Genomic DNA, 26,172 nt, shown 5'->3' with positions numbered 1-26,172 from the left:
TTGATTTGAGAGAAAGAGACAGACAGACATGAATTTGTTGTTCCATTCATCCACGAATTCACCAGATTCTCTCATGTACCCTGATTGGAGATCAAACCCACAACCTAGGCATATCAGAATGATACTCTAAAACTGAGATGCCTGGCCAGGGTGACCAAAAAAAATTTTTTTAAAGAAAACATTTTTATTGATTTTAGTGAGAGGAAGGGAGAGAAACATCATTGCTGACTCCTGCATGCCCCCTACTGGGGATCGACACTGCAACTGGTGACCTCTTGGTGCACGAGATAACACAGAACCAACAGAGCCAACAAATTTAACTTTAGATCACTCACATGACAAGTAATGTACAAATATTTGTTCAGAACTTACCAATCTGTCAATCATTCTAGAGAGCCCATATAACCAATATTTATAACCAGAAACTGCACTGAATAAGTAGACACATTATTTAGTTTGTAACTCTACCTGAAAACATGCTGTTTTATTAAAACAAAACCCCAAAAAACTTAAATCTCAAGTTACATGGTTTTACAGTCCCGTCTCACTGAAGTAGCACACATTTCCTATCTTGCAGACAAGTTAAAATGCAGAAAGAACCCACAGAGATCACACTGGCAATCTGATAAATTATAATATCTAAACTACAAATAAGTGATGAAATTCATCTGACGAATGCCAAGGAGTTACCAGAGAGATTATGTAATGGCCTTGATTTTTATTTTTCATTACCTAGAATTCTAAAAATTATAAAATTTATCAATTGATGTATATTTTAAATAAACAGCACCAGTCTTGCCCATTGATATAATTAAAATTTGACTTTCTCAGTTCTTAGTTCACAAGTTTATTATGAAAAACACTGCAGTGCTCTTGTGCAGTTAACATTGTCTTACAGGAGGGGGGAAAAAAACAGCTCTGTTCAAAACAACTCACCAGGTTCTGACAATAACAAAGAACAACATGAGGCTGAGATTTGAGAAGGGAAATAAACTGAGTGCAGACAAATCATACAATTAAATTAAACAGTATCCCTGAAAATAAACAGAACAATTTCAAAACTCACAAGTAGAGGGGAGGCCTTGGTATTTATTTTTAAAAATGTTCATTAAGCTCCAATGATTGTTTGTTGCTATCCTTATCTACAGTCATGCTGAGTAAAGCTATAGCTAAATGGAAGTTAAATTGTATTCACGAGGTGTTAATGTTTACATCTTATTATCTGCAGTCTCTCAGAGAAAGCAAAAGTAACTACAAATAACGTTATGCCAGAAACTGGTTTCTTGACCAACAATGTCGCTTCAGCATGCAATGAACTGGTTCATTCTAAAGTGGTCACGGCTGTTGATGACAAGAGGCTTTGTATTTTTATATGGCACATCTTTTGGTCCATGTGAAAACAAGTTTTTTGAACGTTAACTATTCTCTGACACTTTGGAGTTACTGTTGCTCTTCCCATTTCCATTAGGTCAATATATGGTTCATGGCAATACTGTACAAGTTTAAAATTTCATTACAGGAAATAGTCTGGGGTACGACGAGTAACATGTGGCTCGCCCCTGCGAGGTGCTGGGTCAAACTGCAAGCTGAAAGACAAGACATATTTGTTATTTATACTCTTAAGATATCAATGTACTGACAACCAAAATCAAGAACATTAGTCTTTCAAACTTTACATAATTTTTCCTATCCAATTTTAGCTTGCCTTAATTTAACAGAAACCTAAATGTAGCCTAATCATGAATTTAATAAACATTTTCCAGCTGGATGCCCCCTCTAAGAGTCAAGGTAGCTTCAGACAGAGAGGATATGCTTTTATATACGGGGCTTCCTTAAAAGATCATTTGAAAGATGGGCTCTCCTAAATAAGTAAAATATAGATTTAAGTTATAATTCATATTAGGGTCTATATATCACAAGTTTCTGTTGATGTATTTCAAAATACTATAGGTCTGTTTCAAAGAAAACTGAATAATCAAATTGGAATGTATTTACAGCATGAGCTTTTCAACTCTTAAACCTTCCATTGAAGCTATATATTCAAATAATGGCAACCAACTATTCAGGTGTAGATACTTACAAAGAGTATTTCAGAGTATCATCAAGTTCCATGATTGCAGCTTGGTTACCACAACGATAACAATAGTTTGGAGCACTGAAAATCGTCACTACATTCCTGTCATGGCACCAGTTATATCCCTACAAGGAAAAGAAAGGACATAAAAATACATTTTACATGACTAAATGTGACTCCACTCAAAAGAAAAAAAAAAAAATCCTCTCAAAAAGGCTTGAAAAATATCAACACTGTTTCTGGGTAATTTAATAATTTTCTGTGCTCTGCACAACTTAAAAAAAAAAAAAAAAAAAGCATCAATAACGAAAGAATAAACTGCTTCTTAAATATGTGGCCTCCTGTAAATAGCAGTGTCTCATCAGCCTCTTTTATTACAGTGGCTCTAAACATAATCCAAGAATGAGTAATGGCCATTTCTTGTAAAGGCCGATAAAATATTCCTAGGGGACCACAACCTTATTAATTCTCTCCTTAGTAGTAAGTTAAGGTCCCCAAGTTGGTCACTGCCCAGGTAAAAAGGATACCTCTAGCATTTCTGGCTTTATTCCCTCAATCTATTTGAATGCTGAATTTCTTACTTTCCCACTCTTAAATCCCAAGCACCATCCAGTCATTAAGAATCTGTCAAGCCCTAGCTCAGTGGTTAGAGTGTCAACCTGTGGACCAAAGGGTTGTGGGTTCCATTCCCAGTCAAGGGCATGTATCTGGATTACAAGTTTGATCTCCAGCCCCAGTAAGAGTCATGACGAAGGCAACCAAGTGATGTGTCTCTCACATCAGTGTTCCCCCCCATTCCACCCTCTTTCCACTCTATCTAAAAAAATCAATGAAAAAATATTGACTCAGGATCAATAACAACAAACAAATTTATGGTCATGGAGACTAGACCTTGTGGGGTGAGCACACAATGCAACATACAGATGACATATTATAGAATTGTACACTGGAAACTTATGTAATGTTACTAATCAATGTCACTCCAATAAACAATATAAAAAAAGACTCTCTGAAAACATGTTAACTATAAATTTCATGGTGATCAAAAGCTTGAGACGTTAGCCCTGGCCAGTTTGGCTCGGCGGATGGAGCAAGGGCCTGTAGACCAGAGAGTCCTGGGTTTGGTTCCCGCTAGAGGCATGTACCAAAAAAAAAGAAAAAAAAAAAAAGCTTGAGACTTTTATTCTAGTGTGCACCTACTGAAAATGCTCAGGCTATAATGGCAACGTCAGAAAGAATTTGTTCTCATTAATATCATTCATTTAAAACTCCTCAGTATCTTCCTTAAGTTTATGTAGAAAGCAAATCAGGTTTCAAAGAACAAAACGTACCTCCATCACCAGCTGGTGAGCTCTAGACACCAATGTGAGGCCATTGGCATGATTAAATGTCTCAGAAATATCTTGTCCAAAGGTGTAACCAGCTCCTCGAGGAGATATACCCCAACCACCACGATCATCTGGATCTGACCACAACAAGTCACACATTGGACCCTAAAAAGCAAGTTAAGTTAAACAGACTTGCAAAAATGGTTAATACATAATTTTAGTAATTCATCAGAAGCAGCAGCCTACTAAGTCACACTTTTTAAGTGGTCTTTGCTAAAAACAGTAAAAGGTTTTACAGTTGAAGTCAAATATCTGTATCAAATAATTAAACTATTTCCAGATGTGTTTAAGAGGAATAACCTACACCAATGAACCCCAATAGCAACAAACCCGAACTAATAATTTGCCTCTAGTATACAAATGTCAATGTTAGGCAGTTCAGTCCAGTAATTAAGGCAGAGACTCTGAAGACAACTACACCTTTGTCCTAAGCCTAGTTCCACAACTGTTGTGATCTTGGCAGGTTCCTTAATGTTAGCTTCTTCTGAAGAATGGGTGGACAAGAGTGCTCACACTACATGGGGTCATTTTTGAGAATTAAACAAGAGGATACATACAATGAACTAAGTTACAATTAAAATTTTCCTCTCTAAGAAGTTTGCTAATAATATTTTTATTATAAAATAAAAATCAATACCTCATGGGGAACTTCTTGTAGGCGATCAAGTGCTCTGATGTGATCCAGTGTATCTATGGATGGCGAGAGGCCACCATGTAGACAGAAGATCTGAAAAGAGTGATTTACAATGTTAACTTCACCGAAAAGAAACTTGAAACATTCTGGACTAAGGTGCAGACAGTAGCCCACATTACTTGGCCCCACCGGTATTTCTGTTCTGCCACAACCAGGCTTGTCTCTGAAACCCACTCTAAACTACTAAATACACTCCCTTTCTTCCTGATAAGCCATCGCTACTTCATGCAGACTCTATTTCAGTCAGCTCCTCTAAGAAAATGTTTCTCTGACCTCATCCTCACCATTGGTAATTATCTTCCTTCCTACAGAATTTTCTTACAATCCCTTAATTACATCTCCTAGATGTGTTCAAAAACAGTCTGAGACAATGGATGGGTTACATCTTTCATTCCTGTGGTTCCAACATATAGTTCAGGGCCTGATACAAAGGCACTTCAAAGAGGCCCCAAAAGGCCCAGCTGGTGCGGCTCAGGTTGAGCACTGACCCATGCACCAAGAGATCCCCTGTTCGATTCCCGGTCAGGGCACATGCCCAAGTTGTAGGCCCGATCCCCAGTGGGGGATATGCAGGAGGTGGCCAATCAATGTTCTCTCTCATCGATGTCTCTATATCTCTCCCTCTTCTTTCCTTTCTAAAATCAACAAAGAAAAACATTAAAAAAAGGTCCCAAGGCGATGTGAGGGTGGAAAAATAAATTGCTGTCACTTAACCATTAAGAAAGCAGAATACTGAAAATAATCAGCAATGTTAAGTTTTAGAAAGATCTACATACCTGCCCATCCACCAAAGCAGTGAGAGGAAGATAGTCAAAAAGATCTGTAAAATATTTCCAAACATTTGCATTTCCATATTTCCTTAAACACTCATCATAGAAACCATATACTTGTGTGATCTGTCTGCTCTCATGATTTCCTCGAAGAATAGTGATGCGTTCACGGTAACGAACCTGAAACAGCAAAATGGAAAACAACATGAAATGCTGGCTCCTTCAAAAACCAAACGGCAATTCAGCAAACCTTCTACAGTGAAACCCAGAGTTCCAACTTTGTTGGGAAAAAAAAACACATTCCAAACCCTTACATCATACTGAACTGAAACCAGACATCTATCCATGGGGTATCTGTCAACCCCATCTCAACCAAAATCAAACTCTTGCTACCACCAATTTTACACCAAGAATTACTATCAGTTATAAAACTCTGTTCATGAATTTTTGCCCAGTTCAATGATCTTTGGTAAATTTATAGTTATGCAATAATCATCACAATCCAGCTTTAGAACTATTCCATTATCCCCAAAAGATCCCTCATACCTATTTGTACTCACTCTCAACTCCCACGCCCTACAACCACCAATTTACTTTCTATTAAGATTTGCTTTTTCTAGAAATTTTATATAAATGTAATCATACAACATGTAGTCATTTGTGCCTGGCTTCTTTCACTTAGCAGAATATTTTTGAGGCTCAACTGTATATGGATCAGTGGTTTGTCTTTTTTTTATTGCTGCACAGTATTCCATTGTATGGTTATACCACCTTTCAGATCTTTATTCACCAGTTGAGTGAATACCTGGATTGTGTGCCGTTTTGGGCTATTATGAATAATGGCGCTATAATCATTTACATGTAATTTTTTTTTAATTCAATTTATTGGGGGTAACACTGGTTAATAAAATTATACTTTTCAGGTACATAACTCTACATCATCTGTATATTGTACTATGTTTACCACCCCAAGTTAATACACGTAAGTTTTTATAAGAACATATGTTTTCATTTCTCTTGGGTAGAGTCCCAATCAAGTGTAAGTGCTGGGTCATATGGTAAGGATATGTTTAACTTTTTGAGAAACTGTCAAACTGTTTTTCAAAGTGGTTGGACCATTTTACATTCCCACCTTCAATGCATGAAGGTTCTAGTATCTCCACAAATTCACTAACACTTGGTAGTATCAGCTTTAAATATGACGACCATTTGACTGGCTGTGACTATGATTTTAATTTGCATTTCCCTGATGATTGATTTTGAGCATCTTTTCATGTGCTTACTGACCAATCTATCTTCTTGAGTAAAATATCCAAATACTTCATCCATTAAAAACTTATTTGTCATCTTAGTTATAAAAGGTATATATATATATATATAAATATATATATGTATATAAATACATTTTTCTTAAGTCCATTAAAAAAAGTAGATTGTGCTTTTGGTAACATAGCTAAGAAATCTATGCCTAACCCACGGTTACAAGGATTTTCTCCTATGTTTTACTCTAGAAGTTTCATAGCTTTAGCTCTCATATTTAGGTCTATGAGCAATATCGATCCATTTGTATGTATGCGGCATCTAAGTTTTCTTTTTTGCAAATAGATACCCAACTGTTCCATCACTATTTGCTGAAGTTTCCTCCCCTGCTATATTAGTTGGCTAGGGCTGTCATAACAAAGCACAGACTGGGTGGCTTAAATAACATAAATGTATTTCCTCACAGTTCTAGAGGATGTTGGCAGGATTGGTTACATCTGAAGGCCTCTCTCCTTGGCTAGTAAATGTCCATCTTCTCTAACAGTCTTCTTATCATCTTTGCTCTGTATCTGTGTCTTCATCTCATCAATAAGGACACCTGAGTCATATTGGATTAGAGCTCCCCCATATGACCTCATTTTATCTTTATTTAAAGGCTCTATCTCCAAATACAGTCACATTCTGAGGTACTGGGGTTAGGTCTTCAACACATGAAATTTGGGGGTATTAGTGGCACAATTCAGCCCATAATAGCTTCAAACATGAATTCTTAAAGGTAACATATTCATTCTTTCCCTGAGCACTAGGATTCATCCTGGGCTTTAAGTATAGTCAGCTTGTAAGGCTGCTCTTATATAATATCTAGAGCCACCACAGAAACTTTCTATCGTTTAATCTAACTCCTTTATATTACAGATGCAGAACATAATGACCTCCAAAAATGTTTTGCAGCACTTTACATTATTCAGACTACTAGCTTCAAACATACACATTATATTAATTGCCTAAAATTCAGCTCTTGCCAAAAACCACACCTTACTGCTTCTCCAATATTAGAAGTTTTTGGAAGCTATTTTACCATTTTGCGTATTATTTCATAAAATCTTCTCCCCAAAAAGTCAAACATTTTTTTAAAGGGAAAGGCAGAAAAGCCTACCATACTAAACGTTACTTAACCATTTTGTGTTTTACCTTCAGATCTTTGTACATTTCCCAAAGCTATATCTAATATAAAGCAACTTGCTTTCTTTATCATTTCTACTGTTCTAGATTATCATGTCATGTTTAATGGCTGCAAACTAGTTCACTGAGATAAATCGTAATTTAGATATTCACTTACTGTTGGATATTTACATCAATTCATTCTGATATTAAAAATAATGCAGCAATTTAAAACCAATGAAGATGGTTTCCTCTTGAATTTCTACCTCAATAAAATATTAGTTATAGGACTACTGTGTCAAAGGATATAAACATTTCAACAACTGATATTGTGTTCCTTTAAAATACTTCAAAATTATCTAGAAAGGTAATTATATTAGTTCAACATCCCAATTTATTGATCTAAAATCTATTTGACCAGCCCTCTAATGTTTTTATCAAATAATCGAAGGTATTCTCTTCCTTAAAGAGTAACTTTTTATTTTGTACCGTCCTCTTACTCAGACAGACAGACAGACCTATGATTTATAAGTCCCAAAGAAGAATACTTGCATTTCCAAATTTGAAGTTTTATTCTAAAACAAAATGTTCAGATTAAAAAAATCACAAATCCCTGGGAACATTAATATCCATGAGGACTGGTTTTACCCAGTTTAAAATGCCCAAATGTAAAATTAAAATTACCTTAAGAGCTACAAGCAGTGTAACTGTTTCAACTGAATAGTATCCTCTGTCAACATAATCTCCCATAAACAAATAATTTGTATCTGGCGACTTGCCACCAATTCTAAACAGTTCCATGAGATCATGAAATTGCCCATGCACATCTCCACAGACGGTGACTGGACATCGAACCTCTTGCACATTGGATTCTTTTGTCAGGATTTCTTTAGCCTACAGGTGGAGAAAAAAATAAATAAATCAATACATCTGACATTAAACAACATTAACAAAGATATGTTTATTCACACTTGATGTAGCTTAAGGGGCGAGTTCAGTATAAAATCAAATTGCAGGCAATTATGATCCCATTAGAACAAGAGGGCAAGCCCTGGCTAGTGTGGTTCCGTTGGTTGGGTGTCATCCTGTGCACCAGGAGGTAGCTGGATCGATGCTGTGTTGTGCCTCACATTGATGTTTCTCTCTCTCTCAAAACAAAAACAAACAAACAAAAAAACTCAATAAAATATTCTTTTAAAAAATTAAAAATAAGAGGGCAAGATTCTATTCCATTGGTTCTCTCTCCTAATTCCGGGGGGGATAAGGGGGAAGTATATCAAGATACATAGCGGTTCCTCTCATCAGTATCAGTATCCCCCCTTTTCTTTTCTGGTTAATCCTCACCCAAGGATACTTTTCCTTTTTTTTTTTTTTAGATAGAGTGGAAGGGTAGGGGGTAGAGAGAAAGAGAGAGAGCGAGAGAGAGAGAGATCAGTTGGCTCCCACATCACGGGGTCAAGGCTGGGGATGGAACCTGCAACCCAGGTATGTGCACTTGACCAGGGATCAAACCTATGATCCTTCAGTCCACAGGCCAATGCTCTTATCTCTGAGCCAAACTAGCTAGGGTTGTATCAGAATTTTTAGGCCTATCAGTTGCCATCTAAGTAAACACTAAAGAGATTATATTATTAGCAGCTATATAAGATCAATGAAAATGGAGCAAGACATTGAGGTACCTAGTTCCTTAGCTTTAGAGTTCTAACTATAATGTTGGCACTGCAGGAATCCAGACTATGAGGAAAGGTTTCTTAGTCCTGATTGACTTTAATTTTTGAAAGACATTAAAATTTTATCTGTTTGTTAATATATTTTTTATACTTTATACCAAAATACAATCTTCTTGTTACACTATTGTGCCTATTCAATATACATGGGTGTTATATGCTGCTTTTAGAAAATGGTTTGCCCTAGCTGGTTTGGTTCAGCGGTTAGAGCGTTGGCCTGCGGTCCTGAGAGACCCGGGTTCGGTTGCCGCTAGGGGCGCGTACCTCGGTTGCAGTTTGTCCCCGGCCCTGGTTGGTTGTGTGGGTGGCAGCCACTCGATGTGTTCCTTTCACATCGATGTTTCTCTCTCTCTCTCTCTATTCCTCTCTCTCCCTCCCACTCTACCTGAACAAAAAATGGAAAAATGTCCTCGGGTGAGGATTAAAAAAAAAAAAAAAAAAGGTTTGATAGCATTATTCCACATAGCCACAAATTCAAACATTATTTTTAAGGGTAACATAGTATATCTCTTAGTACCATTTCATTCATTCAACATACAGTTATTGATCATTTATTATATGCCAGAAACTGTAAAGAACACTGGGAGGTATCATTGATTTGCTGAATTATCTGAGTGATACTATGTGCCAGGCCCTGTGCTAGACACTGGAGGTATCAAGGTAAATCATTCCCATGATGGGGTGGAGGCTGGGGGCCCACAAATTAACAACAGAGTACAGATTGTGTTAAACGCTATAAAAGGAGAGAGTAATTGGTGGAGACCACTTTATTTTATATTTTTCTTTACTGATTTGAGAGAGAGGAAGGGAGAATAGATAGAAAAATTGATGAGAGAGAACATCGATTGGCCACCTCCTGCATGCCCCCCACTGGGCATTGGGCCCACAACCTGCACATGTGCCCTGACCAGGAATGGAACCGGCGACCTCTTAGTGCATGGGTCAACGCTCAACCACTGAGCCATACCAGCCGGGCATGGAGGCCACTTTAAATGTATCACAACAAACAAGACAACTTAAAAAGCACACAGTACAGCAGGAGAGGCAGACAATAAAAATGATCATTACAAAAGAAAGGGCCAAGTGCTAGAGGTAAGCAGCAGTGTTCCAGGATCATCATCTCTGGGGCAGCTAAGAAAACTGCCTGCGGTTCAAAGAACCAGTGTGTTACAGAAAGGGGATGAAAAGCAGAGAATGGGAGGAGGTCCAATAGAGGCAGATGCAATCATGTGTAGAATGTCCCAGGAGTTAAGAGGGAAAAATTAATATGGCTGAAGCATAACAGGCAAGAGCAAAGAAGACAGTGGACTGGGGTGGGGCAGAGTAACCAACTACCCTGGACTTTTGTTGTTAATTCTCACCTGAGGATATTTTTCCATTGATTTTAAGATAGAAAGGGAGGGAGGTAGAGAGAGAAGCATCAATGTGAGGGGGGCCATATTGATTAGTTGTCTCCTGCACACACCGAGACAGGGGCCAGGGATTAAATCTGCAACTCAGGTACATGTCCTTGACCAGAAATCGAACCCACGACCCTTTGGTCCATGGGCCAACACTCTAACCACTGAACAAAATCGGCCAGGGCCCAACTACCCTGCCCCCCCTTTATTTATTTTTATTTTTTTATCCTCACCCGAGGATATTTTTCCATTTTTTGTACAGATAGAGTGGGAGGGAGAGAGAGGAAGGGAGAGAGAGGGAAACATCGACGTGAAGGGACACATCGAGTGGCTGCCACCCGCGCACGACCAACCAGGGCCGGGGACAAACTGCAACCGAAGTACGTGCCCTTAGCGGGAACCAAACCCGGGTCTCTCCGGACCGCAGGCCGACACTCTAACTGCTGAGCCAAACTAGCCAGGGCTGCCCCCCACCCCTTAAATCCTCACCCAAGGACACTTTTTGCATTCATCTTCAGATAGAGTGAGAGGGAGAGAGGGAGGGAGGGAAGGAAGAAGAGGGAGGGGGGGGGAGAGAGAGAAACATCAATGTGAGAGAGACACATCGACTGGCTGCCACCCACACAACCCCAACCAGGGCCAGAAACAAACTGCAACCGAGGTTCGTGCCCTTAGTGGGAACCAAACCCAGGACTCTCTGTTCCGCGGGCTGACGCTCTAACCGCTGAGCCACACTGGCCAGGGCTCAACTACCCTGCTTTTAACACTAAAAGTCCTGCGTCCCAGGAAATGCCTCACCTGCACCCAGGCAAACCATGGCAGTTGTTCACCCCAAGTAGGAAATGCATGGGAAGAATAAAGCATGGATATAGACTGAAGAACAAGTTTAATCAAAGTGGTATTAAAACAAAGATCCACTGGCAGAAAATTTGATGACTGAATTTAATATTTCGAAGGTAGGACTATGGATGCACATATCCGAAATGAAGTAGAGCTTAAAGGCCAACAGTATTCAGGGACCAATCCACAGACAAATCTTGCCCTTCTGAAACATACCTCAAATCCATCTTCTATCTTTTTTGCTACTACTCTGGACCAAGCCGCCACCATGTCACCTGGATTACTGTGCTGGCTTCCACATAGAACTGCCAGTTCCATTTTCCTGACTCTAATCTATGTTCCATACAACAAAGTGACAATTTTTAAAATGTTCATCGGATTCATTTTATTCACAACTGTATACACAGCACCTTGCTAGAACAATGCCTGAGATGTAGAAGGCACTTTATATATATTTGTTAAGTGAATCAAGAACTTACACCAAAGTCATTTTCAGGGAAAGCCATGGTTATCTCCCAGAGCATCAGCAGAAGTACAGGCATGGAAATTGGTACCAAGTTCTTTGGAGAATAAAGAAACAAGTAATAGCAGTAAGGAAAAATGCCCAGATATTTAGGTAGAGGACACACTTCTAAAAAACACAGGGAATTTTATCCTTGACTAGGAGGCAGCATCCATCCATTAAGGAGGGCCATCAGAAAAGGTATATGACTTCCTCAGGGAGCCAAATTTCATTTCAGATAGCCATGAAGACTAAAGAAATTTGTTCTGAGAATGGGTTAAAGGTGTTTACTTTATATATTCAATCAACATTTATTGAAGACCCTTTCCATGTGTGACCAGCATTACGAAATGGTGTCCCAGAATATAGAGTGCAGGTTGGTCAGGGAAAGGCAAAACACTGCAATACGAGGGTGTGAAATACCATAGAGAATTGTTGCTTATAAGTCTTTGCTCATTACAAAGACTTATGACAAGGATGCTTTGAGGCAGTGGCATACATCCTTAGGCACACATTAAAATTCACTTGCTCTTTTTAAAATAAATAAATAAGCAAGCAAGTCCAGATTACTCCTCTTCCAATTAAGTCAGAGTATCTGGGGGTAGAATCCAAGCATCAGCAATTTTTTTTGTCTCCTATCCCCACCCCATACTGGTACTCTCATGGTGCAGCTAAGTTTAAGAACCACTATTTTCAGCCCTGGCCAGTTTGGCTCAGCGGTTAGAGCGTTGGCCTGGGTCCGGAGAGACCCGGGTTCAGTTCCCGCTAAGGGCACGTACTTCGGGTGCGGTTTGTCCCCGGCCCTGGTTGGTCGTGCGGGTGGCAGCCACTCGATGTGTCCCTTCACGTCGATGTTTCTCACTCTCTCTCCCTTCCTCTCTCTCCCTCCCACTCTATCTGTACAAAAAATGGAAAAATGTCCTCGGGTGAGGATAAAAAAAAAAGAACCACTATTTTCAAGTCTCCAAATATTTTGGGGGGCTTATTTCAGTACATTTACTAAACACTGACATCCAAAATTAATCATTAATTTGATCTAACATTTTCAAATGTAGAAAAATATGCACTGGGTTTCAAAAAGTGATTTCTTTTTCTTTTTCTAAAAAATCCTCACCTGAGGATATTTTTCCATTTATCTTCAGACAGAGTGGGAGGGAAAGTGCAAGAGAAACATTGATGTGAGAGAGAGACATAGATTGGTTGCCTCCCCACGATCGCAACCAGTGCCACGGACCAAACTGCAACGGAGGTATGTGCCCTAGATCAGAATCAAACCCGCGACTCTTCTGCCAGCGGGCCGATGCTCTAACCGCTGAGCCAAACTGGCCAGGGCAAAAAGTGTTATTTCTTAAGAAATACATACAATCCAGATCTCTAGTATAATTCCAACCTTCCCTGATTTATTATTACTAAAAAGCAGAAGTTCACTAGACATATTCTATTACTAACTCTGTTTGGCATTAACACCATGTCGAGTGTTTGTAGCACCTACTACACACTAATGAAAGTGACTATGAATGAAATGATAAGTCCTACTTCTAAGACATCTGTAAAAGCTATTGACCACTCTCCACAATCCCTCTCCCCCTCCTTGGGCAGAGTAACCACCAAAAACATTCTGATATATACCCTTTCAAAACCTTATTTACACATTTTAATGCATATTAGATGCCTAAAGAAATGTTAATTGCATATTTAAACTAGAAACAATATTATTCACCAGTCTGCTTTTCTCCTTAACAATATATTTTGGAGTTTAGAATGCAGATATATATGCCGGGTTAATATATAGACCTGGTTAATTTCTCATAGTGGATATAGAGTATTACTTGCGGTATGACAATACATTAGTGGTGGTGGCTGCAATGTATATCCTAGTATTTGCTTCTTATATACACACGCAGGCACATTTCATGAAAGAAGATTACTATGAAGTGGACCTATTAGTATATCCAGTAGTTTGCACTTTTTTAAGTTGACATTACCAATTTGTCCTCCAAAAGGGGAAGGATACAGTGTGTGTGTGTGTGTGTATATATATATATTTTTTAGCCAGGGCAATAAACTTTATTTTATTATTTTTATTGTACAGTATTACAGATGCCCCCCCTGACCCCCCCACATACACACTCTTGCCTTCCCCAGCCTAGTGTCCCTGTAGATTGGTTGTGCATATATGCATGTAAGTTCTTTGGTTTATCTCTTCCCTCCCCTCCCACCCCCCATCCCTCTGGGGTTTGTCAGTCTGTTCCCTACTTCCGTGGTTCTGAATCTATTTTGTTTCTCAGCTTATTTTATTCATTATATTCCACAAATAACTGAGATCATGTGATACTTGTCTTTCTCTGATTGGCTTATTTTGCTTAGCATAATACTCTCCAGGTCCCTCTATGGCATCTCAAAGGGTAAGAGATTTCTCTTTCTTACAGCTGCATAGTATTCCATCATGTAAAAGTACCACAGTTTTTTTTTATCCAGTCATCTACTAATGGGCACTGGGGCTGTTTCCAGATCTTAGCTATTGTAAACAGCACTGCTATGAACATAGGGGTGCATATATTCTTCCTGATTGGTGCATATATTCTTCCTTACAGGCTTCTTAGGATATATTCCAAGAAGTGAGATCACTGGATCAAATGGCAGTTCCATTCTTAATATTTTTTTTCTTTATTAATTTTAGAGAGAGAGGAAGGGAGAGGGAGAAAGAGATAGACATCAATGAGAGAGAACTTCAATTGGCCACCTCCTGCATGCTCCCTAACTGGGATTGGGTCCACAACCTGGGCACCTCTTGGTGTACAGGGTGATGCGCAAACACTGAGCCACACTGGCTGGGTCCATTTTTAATTTTTTGAGGAAATACCAGGACACTTCTGAACCTGGGAAAGTCAAAGCCTTCTCTTTCTCTTCCTACCAAATTTCAGACCAAAACAATTATAATTAAATCCTAGAGAAAACAACAGCATGTATCAGATACAATCAAGAATATTTTAACAACAAAAATTCATGCTTACAAAGAACCAGTTTTAACTACACTTTTTGTTTTTGTCTCCACTTACCAGATCTCAGATGCTCACTATACCAAAATACACTATCACAGAACACCAGGCTGCAGATGACCTTACTAAAGATTATTTTACAATTAGGAACTAATCACAGAAAAAGAGAAGCTGTGCTGTCACAAAATGTCAGGTCTTGTAAGTTGCAGAAGAACCTAATGGAACCCTGCAATGGGTCACCTAATAGAATCTCTAATGAGTCATCTTTAGAGCCTCCAGGACTTCCCCTTCATCAATCATCTGTTTCAAAGGTAATCATACAACTTCAACTCTCTAATTCAATACTCAAAATAAATGGCAGAATCAAATTTTTAAAAATTTTTAATAACTACCTTTTCAACCTTTGGGATTCTTCTGACTGCTATACTTTAAAGCCTCATGTCACCTGAATTATGCACAGAAACAAAAGCAAAATACAAACACTCCCTAACTTTTTTTGCTTCCCCTAAAAACAATTTTTAAAAAATATTGTAATTCGCACCATATTGATTTTTATTTATTGGAACCCTAGAGAAATTCAGTCAAATGGTAAAGACTGAAATAAATGACTTCAAGGAAAAGATTTTATATAAAACTGCCTAGAACATGGTTAAAATGGGAATCGACTATTCCATTAATAAGAGATTACCACAAGCAACTAAGTGAAATTAACATTTTATACCATCCTAACCTCCAAACAATTTGGAGTCACTGAAGAAAATATTTAGGGATATTAATTTATTATCAACATCCTCTTAGCATTCTGAGTTCTGATTCAGAACTCATACAGCTTTACTTTTTAACCTATTATAAAACAATCAGGTATAAAGTGAATGACCTATATAGATTTGTTTGACATTCTTAGACATAGGTCATCCCTAACCACCATTAACAACATGAAATTACAAACAAAGCAGACTTAAATTAGACCTCACAGATCATCCAAGCCGGAGGTGCTGCACTGCAACTTTACATCAAAATGTCTCTGGACAAGGAGAGTGAGAGAAACGAAACCAAAAGACACTAATTCACCTGCAATTTATGGCTGGTAAGTCTAGCAGTAAAGAGACGCGGGGCAATTGTTCTGAAATCACTGTTATGTTTGCAGATGTTAATTGGAAAAGTTACATATACACATAAACCTTTTCTTCCTGTATTTAGCAGATAAATATAATTGTATTTAAATAGTTTTCTCTCTCTCTCTCTCACACACACACACACACACACACACACACGATTATGCTCAACTTGTTATGCAACATTCTCAGCTACTTCAGATATAAAATGTTATCTCCTGACTGGCACTTTTCCTTTTAGAGTCAAACTTCCCCGCAACCCCAACCCCCCCCCCCCGCTTTTACTTTTATTAGTATTTATTTTATGTTTAATTTACTTCCAGACCATGAGTTTTTGTTTCTTCGGTTTCTTCTGGGGAATCTTTTTCTTCTGAGCAACCTCCTCTTCTGGTTTAGGAACAATCTGTTCTTTTCCAGTGAGGATCATCTCAATGTGGCAGCGAGAACCATGTATAAATTAATCTGCCCTTGAACTCTAAATTCTAAGTCGCATCTTGGGAGCTTTGTTCACCTGGACGTGCTCAATGAATGACCACAGAATCTACATCTAAACCCTTATGTTCAGCGTTGCTCTCTGCATATTTAAGCACATGCAGCAAAAACTGAGTACTCTTTTTGAGCCACCAACTCTGTGTCCAGCCCCACTGCTTAGCCTGGGCACACCTACCAACTCCATCATTGTAATGATGGAATGGCACATATTGCTTCTGTAAAGTGACATCCTTCAGAGACTTGGTGACTTTTCGAATATGCATTCCTTTTATGGCCCGGGCAGTTTCATGAGTGTTTTAAAGTGAACATGAAGATTTGAACCTCTTGATTTGCATGATTTTGTGGGGTGTTCTGGGTCAAGTGAATAGCAAACCATTTTCAGAGGTCACCTCTGGCCACTTTTGGGAAGAGGAGAGTGAAAGTTTTTATTCTAAGTTTATTTACTACTACTTATTTATCCTCTTATACAAATTGTCCACACATACTTTTTGAGTAGTCAAAGAGAGTTGAATGATGTTCTTATGTATTTTTCTATTCAAAATCTGATAGTTCTAATATTCACTGGAACTCTAGTTCAAGAAAATTTGTAATATTTCACACTCTAATCATAGTTGAGTACATTTCCACCAGTTATAGCCATAAAAATATAAGAGAAGCTGGGGGGGAAAAGCAATCTTTGATTTTCACTTTTCAGTTTTAACAGAATTGAAGACATTTAATATGTTTTAATTTAAAGCAAAATAATTAAATTTGCAAGCAATTTTTCAATATTCTAAGAGAATTTCACTTTGCTTTTTGCTGCTTGTGAAAAGATAACAGGGCCCTGGCAGATTTGGCTCAGCGGTTAGAGTGTTAGCCTGCAGTCCAGAGAGACCTGGGTTCTCTTCCCGCTAAGGGCACATACTTCAGTTGCAGTTTGTCCCCTGCCCTGGTTGGGTCCTGCAGGAGGCAGCCACTTGATGTGTCCCTTTCATGTCAATGTTTCTCTCTCTCTCTCCCCCTCTCCCTCCCTCCCTCTCTATCTGAACAAAAAATGGGAACATGTTCTCGGGTGAGGATTAAAAAAAAAAAAAAAAGGTTTCTTAGATTTTTTTTAACTGTGCAAAAAATTATGGTTTATGATAAATATACATGGCTAGATTTTTATTTTGGTATGATAGACAAAGTAGGGTATATTATCATCCCTGGAAGCGAATGAGTTAGTTATCTTCAATTATTAAACCTTTTTTCATACTACTTGTCTTTCATTAACTATACTGAACAGATACCGCTGATATTTTATGAAACAATTTGTCTTCTTTGATTAAAATCCGTATGATTATGCTTCAAATAATTATCATCATCTCTGAGCAAAATAAATCAACATTTTCTTTAGTCATATGTCTGGCCTCAATCTTTACCAACCAACCTATACATGTGTATGAATTAAACATTCCCAATCATTCCTGCATAAGGAAAAAAGAAGTTAATTTACTAAACTGAGATATGTTGCTACATACAACACAATGGTTTAAAAATTCTCACTACAACAATCTATCATGAACTAGACTCAACCACTGTGGGTCTGTTCCTCCCTCCTCTGTAAAAGATGACTTGGCCTAGAACAGTGGTTCTCAACCTGTGGGTCGCAACCCCTTTGGGGGTCAAACGACCCTTTCACAGGGGTCTCCTAAGACATAACAGTAGCAAAATTACAGTTATGAAGTAGCAACAAAAATAATTTTATGGTTGGGGGTCACCACAACATGAGGAACTGTATTAAAGGATCGTGGCATTAGGAAGGTTGATAATCACTGGCCTAAAAGGTCTTTAAGGTTCCTTCTAACCCTAAAATTCTACACCACCCTAAAGTACTTCTTAAGCCTTTTTATTAAAAGTGAGAGACACACAACAAAATAGATGGTGGGCATTACTACTAGTTTACAAATAATGGGTGGCAGAGAAATAAAATTCCCTCGATCACTACTAGAACAAATATTCTAAAACCTTTCCTGTATAGAGTTTACAAGTTCAACTTCCTGACTAATCTGAAACCCTGCTATTAAGAACAAAAACAAAAAAACCCTAACAAATCCTGTGATAATGCTATTTAGACAAAGCTAAATACTGAAAACTAGTAATGCATGTAATGGGGCTTCATAAATTTTGGTTGAATGAATTCCAAAAAAAAATGGACAGTGTCACATAGTTAATAGCATCAATGGCACTCTATAACCTTTGTCGCGTACACTCTGTATGAGATCTACCTACCTAACAAAACGTTTCCCAGGGGCATTCTAGAACAAAGGTTCTTAACGTTCTTTCAGCCCCCTCAGCAACAGAAGTGTAAAAATTCCTATCTGTAGTAGTAACTATATGACTAAGAGAGAGGTGGGGACAGGGTGTGCCATAGCGACTGGCGAGCTGGTCATGTACAGTTTAGACAAACACATACTTCTCTGTCACTGCCTTGTTCATCTATTTCAAATCATAATACCAATATATAACTAGGCAATAGTAACTTTGTATTGTGAAATTAAGCCATTATCCCCAGAATGTTACTAACAGTTCTTTCAAACCCTAGCCATTTATTTGCAAGACGTAAGTCCCTACTTCTGCTACTACTGCTCCAGAAGCAGAGAGAAAAGCCATTTAAAACAAAAGAAGATCTTTCCGCTTCCTAGTTCTAGTCCAATTCAGATCTCACTTTTTTTTTTTTAATCCTCACCTGAGGACACTTTTCCATTTTGTTGTTCAGATAGAGTGGAAAGGAGAGAGAAACATTGACGTGAAAGGAACACATGGAGTGGTTGCCACCCACACAACCCAACCAGGGCCGGGGACAAACTGCAACTGAGGTTCATGCCCCTCGCGGGAACCGAACCTGGGTCTCTTGGGACTGCAGGCCAACACTCTAACCGCTGAGCCAAACCGGCCAGGGCCAGATCTCACTTTTACAGGAGAGAACAGGTTGAGTTTTTTCAGACAAGAATGGTAATGAGAAACAAATAAAGAAAAAAAGTGGAAAGAACTGGCTCAGAGTAGAAAGAGTAAAAAAAGACGAGGTTCCTGCCACACAAAACTTTTCCTGTCTCTCCTAAGCACCCTCATAAAAGACCCCTGACCACTATTTCTTCATCCCAAATCCAGTATCTCCTGGCTTTCCTAGCTTATCTCCTCTAAACTAAACAAATACTCCACATAACTTACAATGAGATAGGGAAATATTTGTTGTCATTAAAAGGGGGAACACCAGACTGGGGATGCAAATGTTATCCCATACACTCCTGCAGTGCTCATCATTCTTTCTCCAGCATGAGTTTCACCTCAGCCCTACTGCCAATATCTGCAGACACAGAACTCTCGACTCTGAGAAAACAAAGGGAGAGTTGGGGAACCAGTGTATCTGAATAGTAGGACTGTTCACCATTTTGGTTTCCTTATTAAGTCAACTAAAAACTAACTGTATTACTGCTTCATGCCTGGGAGATCATGAAACACACAGGTACAAACACCTTTGACTGGAATCTATGAAGATAAAAAGAAAGGCAGTTTACAAGCTGTAATGAACAATATAAATGTCAGTTATGCTTTATTTGAATATTTCAGAGCTCAGTCTATGGATCACGTGATCGTTTACAATATCTGAGAATACACAGAAAATAAACTGGTGTTTTTGCCTCATTAATCTTGTCTGAGGGGCAAATGCAGTTAGCCACATCCAAGATTGAAGAATTGTTTACTCCTCCAGGACAAAGTTAAACAACAGTATGCAACAAGAATAGGGAGCTTTTGCCCTGGCCGGTTTGGCTCAGCGGTCAGAGCGTCCACCTGCGGTCCGGGGAGACCCGGGTTCGGTTCCCACTAAGGGCATGTACCTCGGTTGCAGTTTGTCCCCGGCCCTGGTTGGTCGTGCAGGTGGCAGCCACTCGATGTGTCCCTTTCACATCGATGTTTCCCTCTCTCTCTCTTCTTCTCTCTCCCTCCCACTCTGTCTGTACAAAAAATGGAAAAATGTCCTCGAATGAGGATAAAAAAAAAAGAATAGGGAGCTTTCAAGTAATCAAAGTAAAAAGAATGCTTTATTTTACAGAGATGTTGACTCTACAATTCAATTAGTCCCATTTCACCTGCATGTTTCATTAACACTACCTAAGAAATGAAAAGGGGGGCTGTGAAGAAAGGCTAGAACATTTGTCTCAGAATATATAAGCTTAGGCAATCTCAATTTAGCCCCTTCAGTCAGTAACTACCTTCCTGAGCCTCTGGTTCTATTTATAACGGTGAATGTGAAGATATGATGAACATAATATTCTGTATTATGCTTCCCTGACATTTTTCTTTGATTTTAGAGAGAGGAAAGGAGAGGGAGAGATAGAAACATCATTGAGGGAGGACATCAACTGGCTGCCTCCTGAACACCTCCCCCTGGGGATTTGGCCCACAACCTGGGCATGTGCCCTGACCAGGAATCCAACTGGCGACCTCTTGGTGCATGGGTTGATGCTCAACCACTGAGCAAAACTGGCCAGGGCACCAACTGTTTGTTCTTAAAATTCAAATTACGTGTATGTAAATGAACCAAACAATGTTTTAAACCAAACATATATACAGACTACCAAACACATTACCCACTTTATAAAGGAATTTATCCTTGGTCAAATATTTCGTAGCTCATCCAATTAGAAGGAAGGGGGTTTGCTTTATTTATACTCATGTAAGAAATGTTAAAACTAAGTAAAACCTTAATGACTGCATTTTATTTATAGTGCTTGTAGAGCAATGGAAAACAGCATCATACCTAAAGAACTGCTTTGAAAAAAAAACACAAAAAAACCTGGCTATCAAACAACATTCTCCACAAGTTTGGTTAAGAACTGAAAGCACAAAGCCAAAAATCATACCTATATTAAACCACTGCTAAGGTCATATAATAAAAGACTGTTTACTGCAGTTAATGTGAAAGCCAAGTTGACACTACTATTTTCTTCCAATCTGTAGATGGAAACATACCAGTCCAGTTATACAGATGTAGTAATGTTACTGACTATAGAACTGTGCCTGAGACAAAACTGTACTCACTCACCACAAAATTTTAAACAATCAACAAATTATGATCCCAATTATTATGATCCCCCAAACGACAAGGTATACTCAACACACACAACCACCTTGGCTTTGATATAAACCTTAATCACATCATTGGGAGGGGGGAGGCTTGACTAGTTAATAACATAAAAACCATGTTCACCCTTGTCTATAAATACACACTTGGATGCCTTTGGTTTGGCTCAGTGGATTGAGTGACACCCCATGGACTGAGAGGTCCCAGTTGATTTCAGGTCCAGGCACAGGCCTGGGGTTTCTGGCTCCATCCCCAGTAGGGGGCAAGCAGGAGGCAGTTGATAGATGTTTCTCTCTCAAAAAAATCAATAAAAACATACTTAGAGAGAGAAAAGAAAACAGCCATTGGTTGCTTCCCACACTCACCCCGACCAGGGCTGGGGATTGAACCTGCAACCCAGATAAGTGCCCTTGACCAGCAAACCCATGATGCTTCGGTGTTCGGGCCCAGTGCTCACCACTAAACCACACCAGCCAGGGCTGCATTTTTAAAATGACAATAATTTTTTATGGTAATTTTTACTATTTACCTTTAAATATTTCATTCAAAACAGGCATTTTCAGGTATACGAAAGGCTTTGCCTGCCTAGCGGATTGAGAGGTCTGGGTTCAGGTCCCAGTTTGATTCCCTGTCGGAACACGAAACCCAGGTTTCAGGCTCAATCCCTAGTGGGGAGCGTGCAGGAGGCAGCCGATTGATGTACCTCTGGTCACAATGATGTTTCTATCTCTCTCTCCCTTCCTCTCTAAAAAAATCAATAAAAACATATTAAAATTATCATGCCTTCTCATGAGAGAAATGATCAACTACTACCAAATAGCTATTTCCAGTAAGTATTGTACTAATGAAAATAAATTTTCCTCAAGATTTTAAAAATATCTAGCTTTCACCAGATGTGTTACTGGCCACATAAATTTAACAGTGAAAAGAGAACATTTGTTTTACCAGAAAGACTTGTACAAAAGATCATTTCACGTCATGTACCCCAACTCATCCACATACCCAAAAAGCCACCTTCAAATTAATTTAGTTTGGAAGGCTAATATAATACCAAAAGTTTAAATACTTATGAGCTAAAAACAGTAGGAAGGTCATGTGATGATATACCCCCAAAAGGATCCATTTCTTGGAAACCTAACTCCAAATACTGTTTCCACCTTTTTGGCTCTAAGAACTAAAATTTGGGCGCGCTGGATGAGCAATGGGAATCTAATTGATTAATCTCACTACATCTTAGTTTTACAAAGGCATGGTAAACAATGAACATTTACTAGATGTACCAAGCTTCAGACACCCCACCTTAGCATTCAATATTTCTCCCACAGTCTCCAAACACTCTGCTTCCATGGTCCATTTACTACTGATTTTCAACTAGATTCAGGCTCCTTAAGCATAAACATTATTCTGCATTGCTTTCCATTCCTCTCATAGAGTAAGCAATCTTAGATATTCAGTAGGTTTTCATTAAACACAAACCACTAATTTAAAATGGAATTGTAACCTCAAATTAGAAGAACATCTGTTTTAACTTCAGTATATACACAAGAAAATGAGTCCCAGCCAGGTAGCTCACTTGGTTACAGCATCATCCCAATATGCCAAGGTTGCAGGTTCAATCCCCACTAGGAGCACATACAAGAATCAACCAGTTTGCCCAGCTGGTGTGGCTCAGTAGTTGAGCATCAGCCCATGCACCAAGAGGTCACCAATTCGGTTACCGGTCGGACACATGTCCAGGTTGTGGCCCCAATCCCCAGTGGGGAGGTGGCCGGTTGATGTTCTCACTCCTTGATGTTTCTAACTCTCTCTCTAAAATCAATAAAGAAACAGGAAAAACAAAAACAAAAAAAAAACACTGAACCAGCGAATGCATAAATAACAACAAATCGATGTTTCAAAAAAAGAAAATGGATCAAGTGAAGTGGTTGCCCCAAGGTCAGTAACAATTATTCACTAGTGCCCAGGTCTAACTTGCAGTCCCATGATCTTCCAATTACATCATTACTTCCAATATTTTCTACACAAATGACTAGCCAAATGCTGAATCAGTCTTTATGTAAAGCACTGAACTCTAAAAGTCATTAAAATCATCACTTATGGTACCTAGAAATTAAGACCTGATAATATACATTAAATAATTTTTAAAAGCCTATTCTACACCTTTAAAACAAATACCATCCTCATTTGATGCAAGAGAATTAAGGGTCAAGAAGCTACCATTAAAATGAAGCTCCAATAGATGATGTGCCACCTCATTAACTAAGAGAATTTTGTTCGGGCTTGGGATAAATAAATCTGAATTTGACTCACTTAAACTGCAATTATTTACAGCAGAGTTCCTTTAAAAGCCTGTTTTAGAGGTGTAGAGACCAAACTCATGAACCTAATTTTCACATCAAACCACAAACGAGTCAGCAATAATTGCTCTCTAACAACTCTCTTCACTAGTACAAAATGCTAACATAATATTCCACAATTCTGTATTAAAATAAAATACTGCAAGTTCATTTTAAAAAGGGAAATTAAAATGGACTAATTAAATGGACTACAAGATTCTATTTTCAGCATCCATGAGATAAACACTAAGCACAATTTCTGGAACACAGTAAAGGCTTAATCGACAGCTATTATTATCAATACTACTACTTCAAGTCACAAAAATACAACTTTTCCAACAAAGAGCCAGGATTCAAAATTTGCTTCTCCTACAGTTATGTTGCTCATTTTAAAAGTAAATGGCAAAATATCAACCGCGTTAGGCTTAGAGAAAGGTTTCACACCACTCAACTTGAGTCAACATATAAATCATACATTCAACTGACACTTGATTTCCAATCCCAAACTCCATATATAGTATGAGTCACCAAATTCTCCATTTCTTCCAACTACGAAAACTAAGTTATATCCCTCCCTGTAACTACTACCATGACCTTCGTAGGAATTAGGTTAGAGATGTATTTTTAAGTTCTTAAAAACCACGCTTTCAAGAAGTCTCTGGAAAAGACTGCTCGGTGAATTTAGCAGAAACCACCCAGGATAATACTAAAGCTGTGTGACCTTTCATAGGTCCTGGGATCTGGCATACAAGCTTGCCTCCGGACAGACTTGAAGCCAAGAATTAGTCCCGAGTCCAAAGAAAAAGCCTCTTACCCATCTCACAAGGGAGTCCCAGCGCTATTCCCAGGCGGAAGAACCCAAGTCCTCTAGCCCGGATCTCAAAACCGTGCCCATCCCAGGGTCTCCGCTCCCACAGCACCCCGTTCGACGCCAAGGCCGGGAGGCTCCGAAGCCTCGGAGTTGGGCGAACGGCGCCATTTTAGACGGCGGTGGCAGCGACAACCAATCTCTGCGCGGGAGGCAGGGGGCGCAGGGTCGTCCGGGAATTACCGCCGGGCCGCACAGCGCCGGACTCCGGTCTAGGAAGCTTGAGGGGTGGCCCGGGCCGGCGGCCTCCGCCATGTTGCACCCTCCCCACGGCCGCCTCTTTCTCGGCGGGCTCAGCCCACGGCGGCTCTCGCAGCCGGAGTGTAGCTCACCTTCTCGCAGAGGCTCTTGACCTGCGGCTCGGAGAGCTGTTTGCACTCATTCAGCTGCTCGATCCACTGGTCCAGTTCCTTGGTGAACACCTTCTCGTCCATGACGCCACCCGCCCGAACCGGCTGCCGCTCCGCGCTACTCCCGCGCCGCCGCCCGCACACGGGCCACACGCACACGCCGCCGCCGGTTCCCGAGGTATTTGTGTGGCTACTGGCAGTTGCTCGGCGCTAGCTGTGCCCCGCTGGCTCGCCCCGCAGTGCTCGGCCACCGGCCGCTGTCCTCCTCAGCTCGCTATAGCCCCGGAGCTCGCTCCCTGTAATGGCGGCCGCCGGCGTGGTGACGTCACGCCCGGCGTCAGGAGGCGGCGGGATGCGGAGAGGTAGAAGGGCCGCGGCACGAGCTGCGCAACTGCAGAGCCAACCCTGGTCAGCCTCCAGACCGGAGTCGGGGCGGAAACCAGGTTCCAAGGCGCAGGCGCAACATAGCCGGCTGGTAACAGGCACCTTGGGTTTTAGGGCGTGGTCCTCCAGAAGGGTAGGGTCCAGGGGGGAGGGCGGGCCGAGTCTCTGAGAGCGCGGTGATCGCAGCGGGGAACTGGGCTAATCCCAGAGCACTCGTCCTACGCAGCGGGGGCGAGGACCTGGCGCAGGCGTAGTCCTGGCGGGAGGGGCTGCCCAGTGCTAGAGACATAAAAGGTGCTACGAGGCTCGGCTCTTCACCCTGCGAGTGCAGCCACATCGGAAACGAGAATTGCGACCCCACCGCTCCCCCATGGTGCGGCAGCGCCGGAATTGCTTGGGATTCCTGCCTCTTTGTGGGCAGGAACCGGCGCCGAGTTGTAGCCTGGGCGGAGGCCACCTCCACCTCTGGTTGGCACCTTGTAATTAGGTTACTCGTAGGCAGAGGAAGGTGTACTTGCCGAAGGAGTGCCGCGCAGTGCATCTGACTCCCCCGGCACACACCTTTCCCCGCGCCTAGGTGTCTGGTCGGGCGCCATGGCTGGGCTGAGGCTTAGGCTTTTCTCTGAGTCTCCGACCTCGCCTAGCTTCCCCACGCCGCTCGCAGCCTCGCCAGTTTTCGCCTCCTGTCACAGGTGTGCTCTTCCTTTT

At 40.2% G+C, this 26,172-nt stretch overlaps 1 protein-coding gene across 1 annotated transcript; it reads right to left on the bottom strand.

The window, feature by feature from the left end:
• Positions 1-462: 462 nt before the first annotated feature.
• PPP2CA (protein phosphatase 2 catalytic subunit alpha) lies at positions 463-25,396 on the bottom strand. Its single transcript, XM_036282037.1, has 7 exons — positions 25,063-25,396; positions 8,032-8,241; positions 4,933-5,106; positions 4,100-4,189; positions 3,406-3,567; positions 2,081-2,199; positions 463-1,586 (listed from the first exon to the last, which is right to left on the bottom strand). Exons 1-7 carry the CDS (start codon positions 25,162-25,164, stop codon positions 1,514-1,516), a joined length of 930 nt encoding a protein of 309 aa, XP_036137930.1. The 5' UTR covers positions 25,165-25,396; the 3' UTR covers positions 463-1,513.
• Positions 25,397-26,172: the final 776 nt, after the last annotated feature.

The sequence above is a fragment of the Molossus molossus genome, unplaced genomic scaffold (assembly GCF_014108415.1).
Source record: "Molossus molossus isolate mMolMol1 unplaced genomic scaffold, mMolMol1.p scaffold_m16_p_4, whole genome shotgun sequence".
Lineage (NCBI taxonomy): Eukaryota > Metazoa > Chordata > Mammalia > Chiroptera > Molossidae > Molossus > Molossus molossus.
Note: the sequence above shows the minus strand (reverse complement) of the source record. Positions and strands in the feature narration are given on the sequence as shown.

Excerpts from the sequence above, each read along its gene's own strand:
- PPP2CA (XM_036282037.1), bottom strand. The coding sequence starts at position 25,164 with ATGGACGAGAAGGTGTTCACCAAGGAACTGGACCAGTGGATCGAGCAG. Across the intron at positions 5,107-8,031 it reads CACTGCTTGTAGCTCTTAAG|GTTCGTTACCGTGAACGCAT; the intron begins GTAATTTTAATT and ends TTGCTGTTTCAG. Across the intron at positions 3,568-4,099 it reads TACAAGAAGTTCCCCATGAG|GGTCCAATGTGTGACTTGTT; the intron begins GTATTGATTTTT and ends CTTGCTTTTTAG.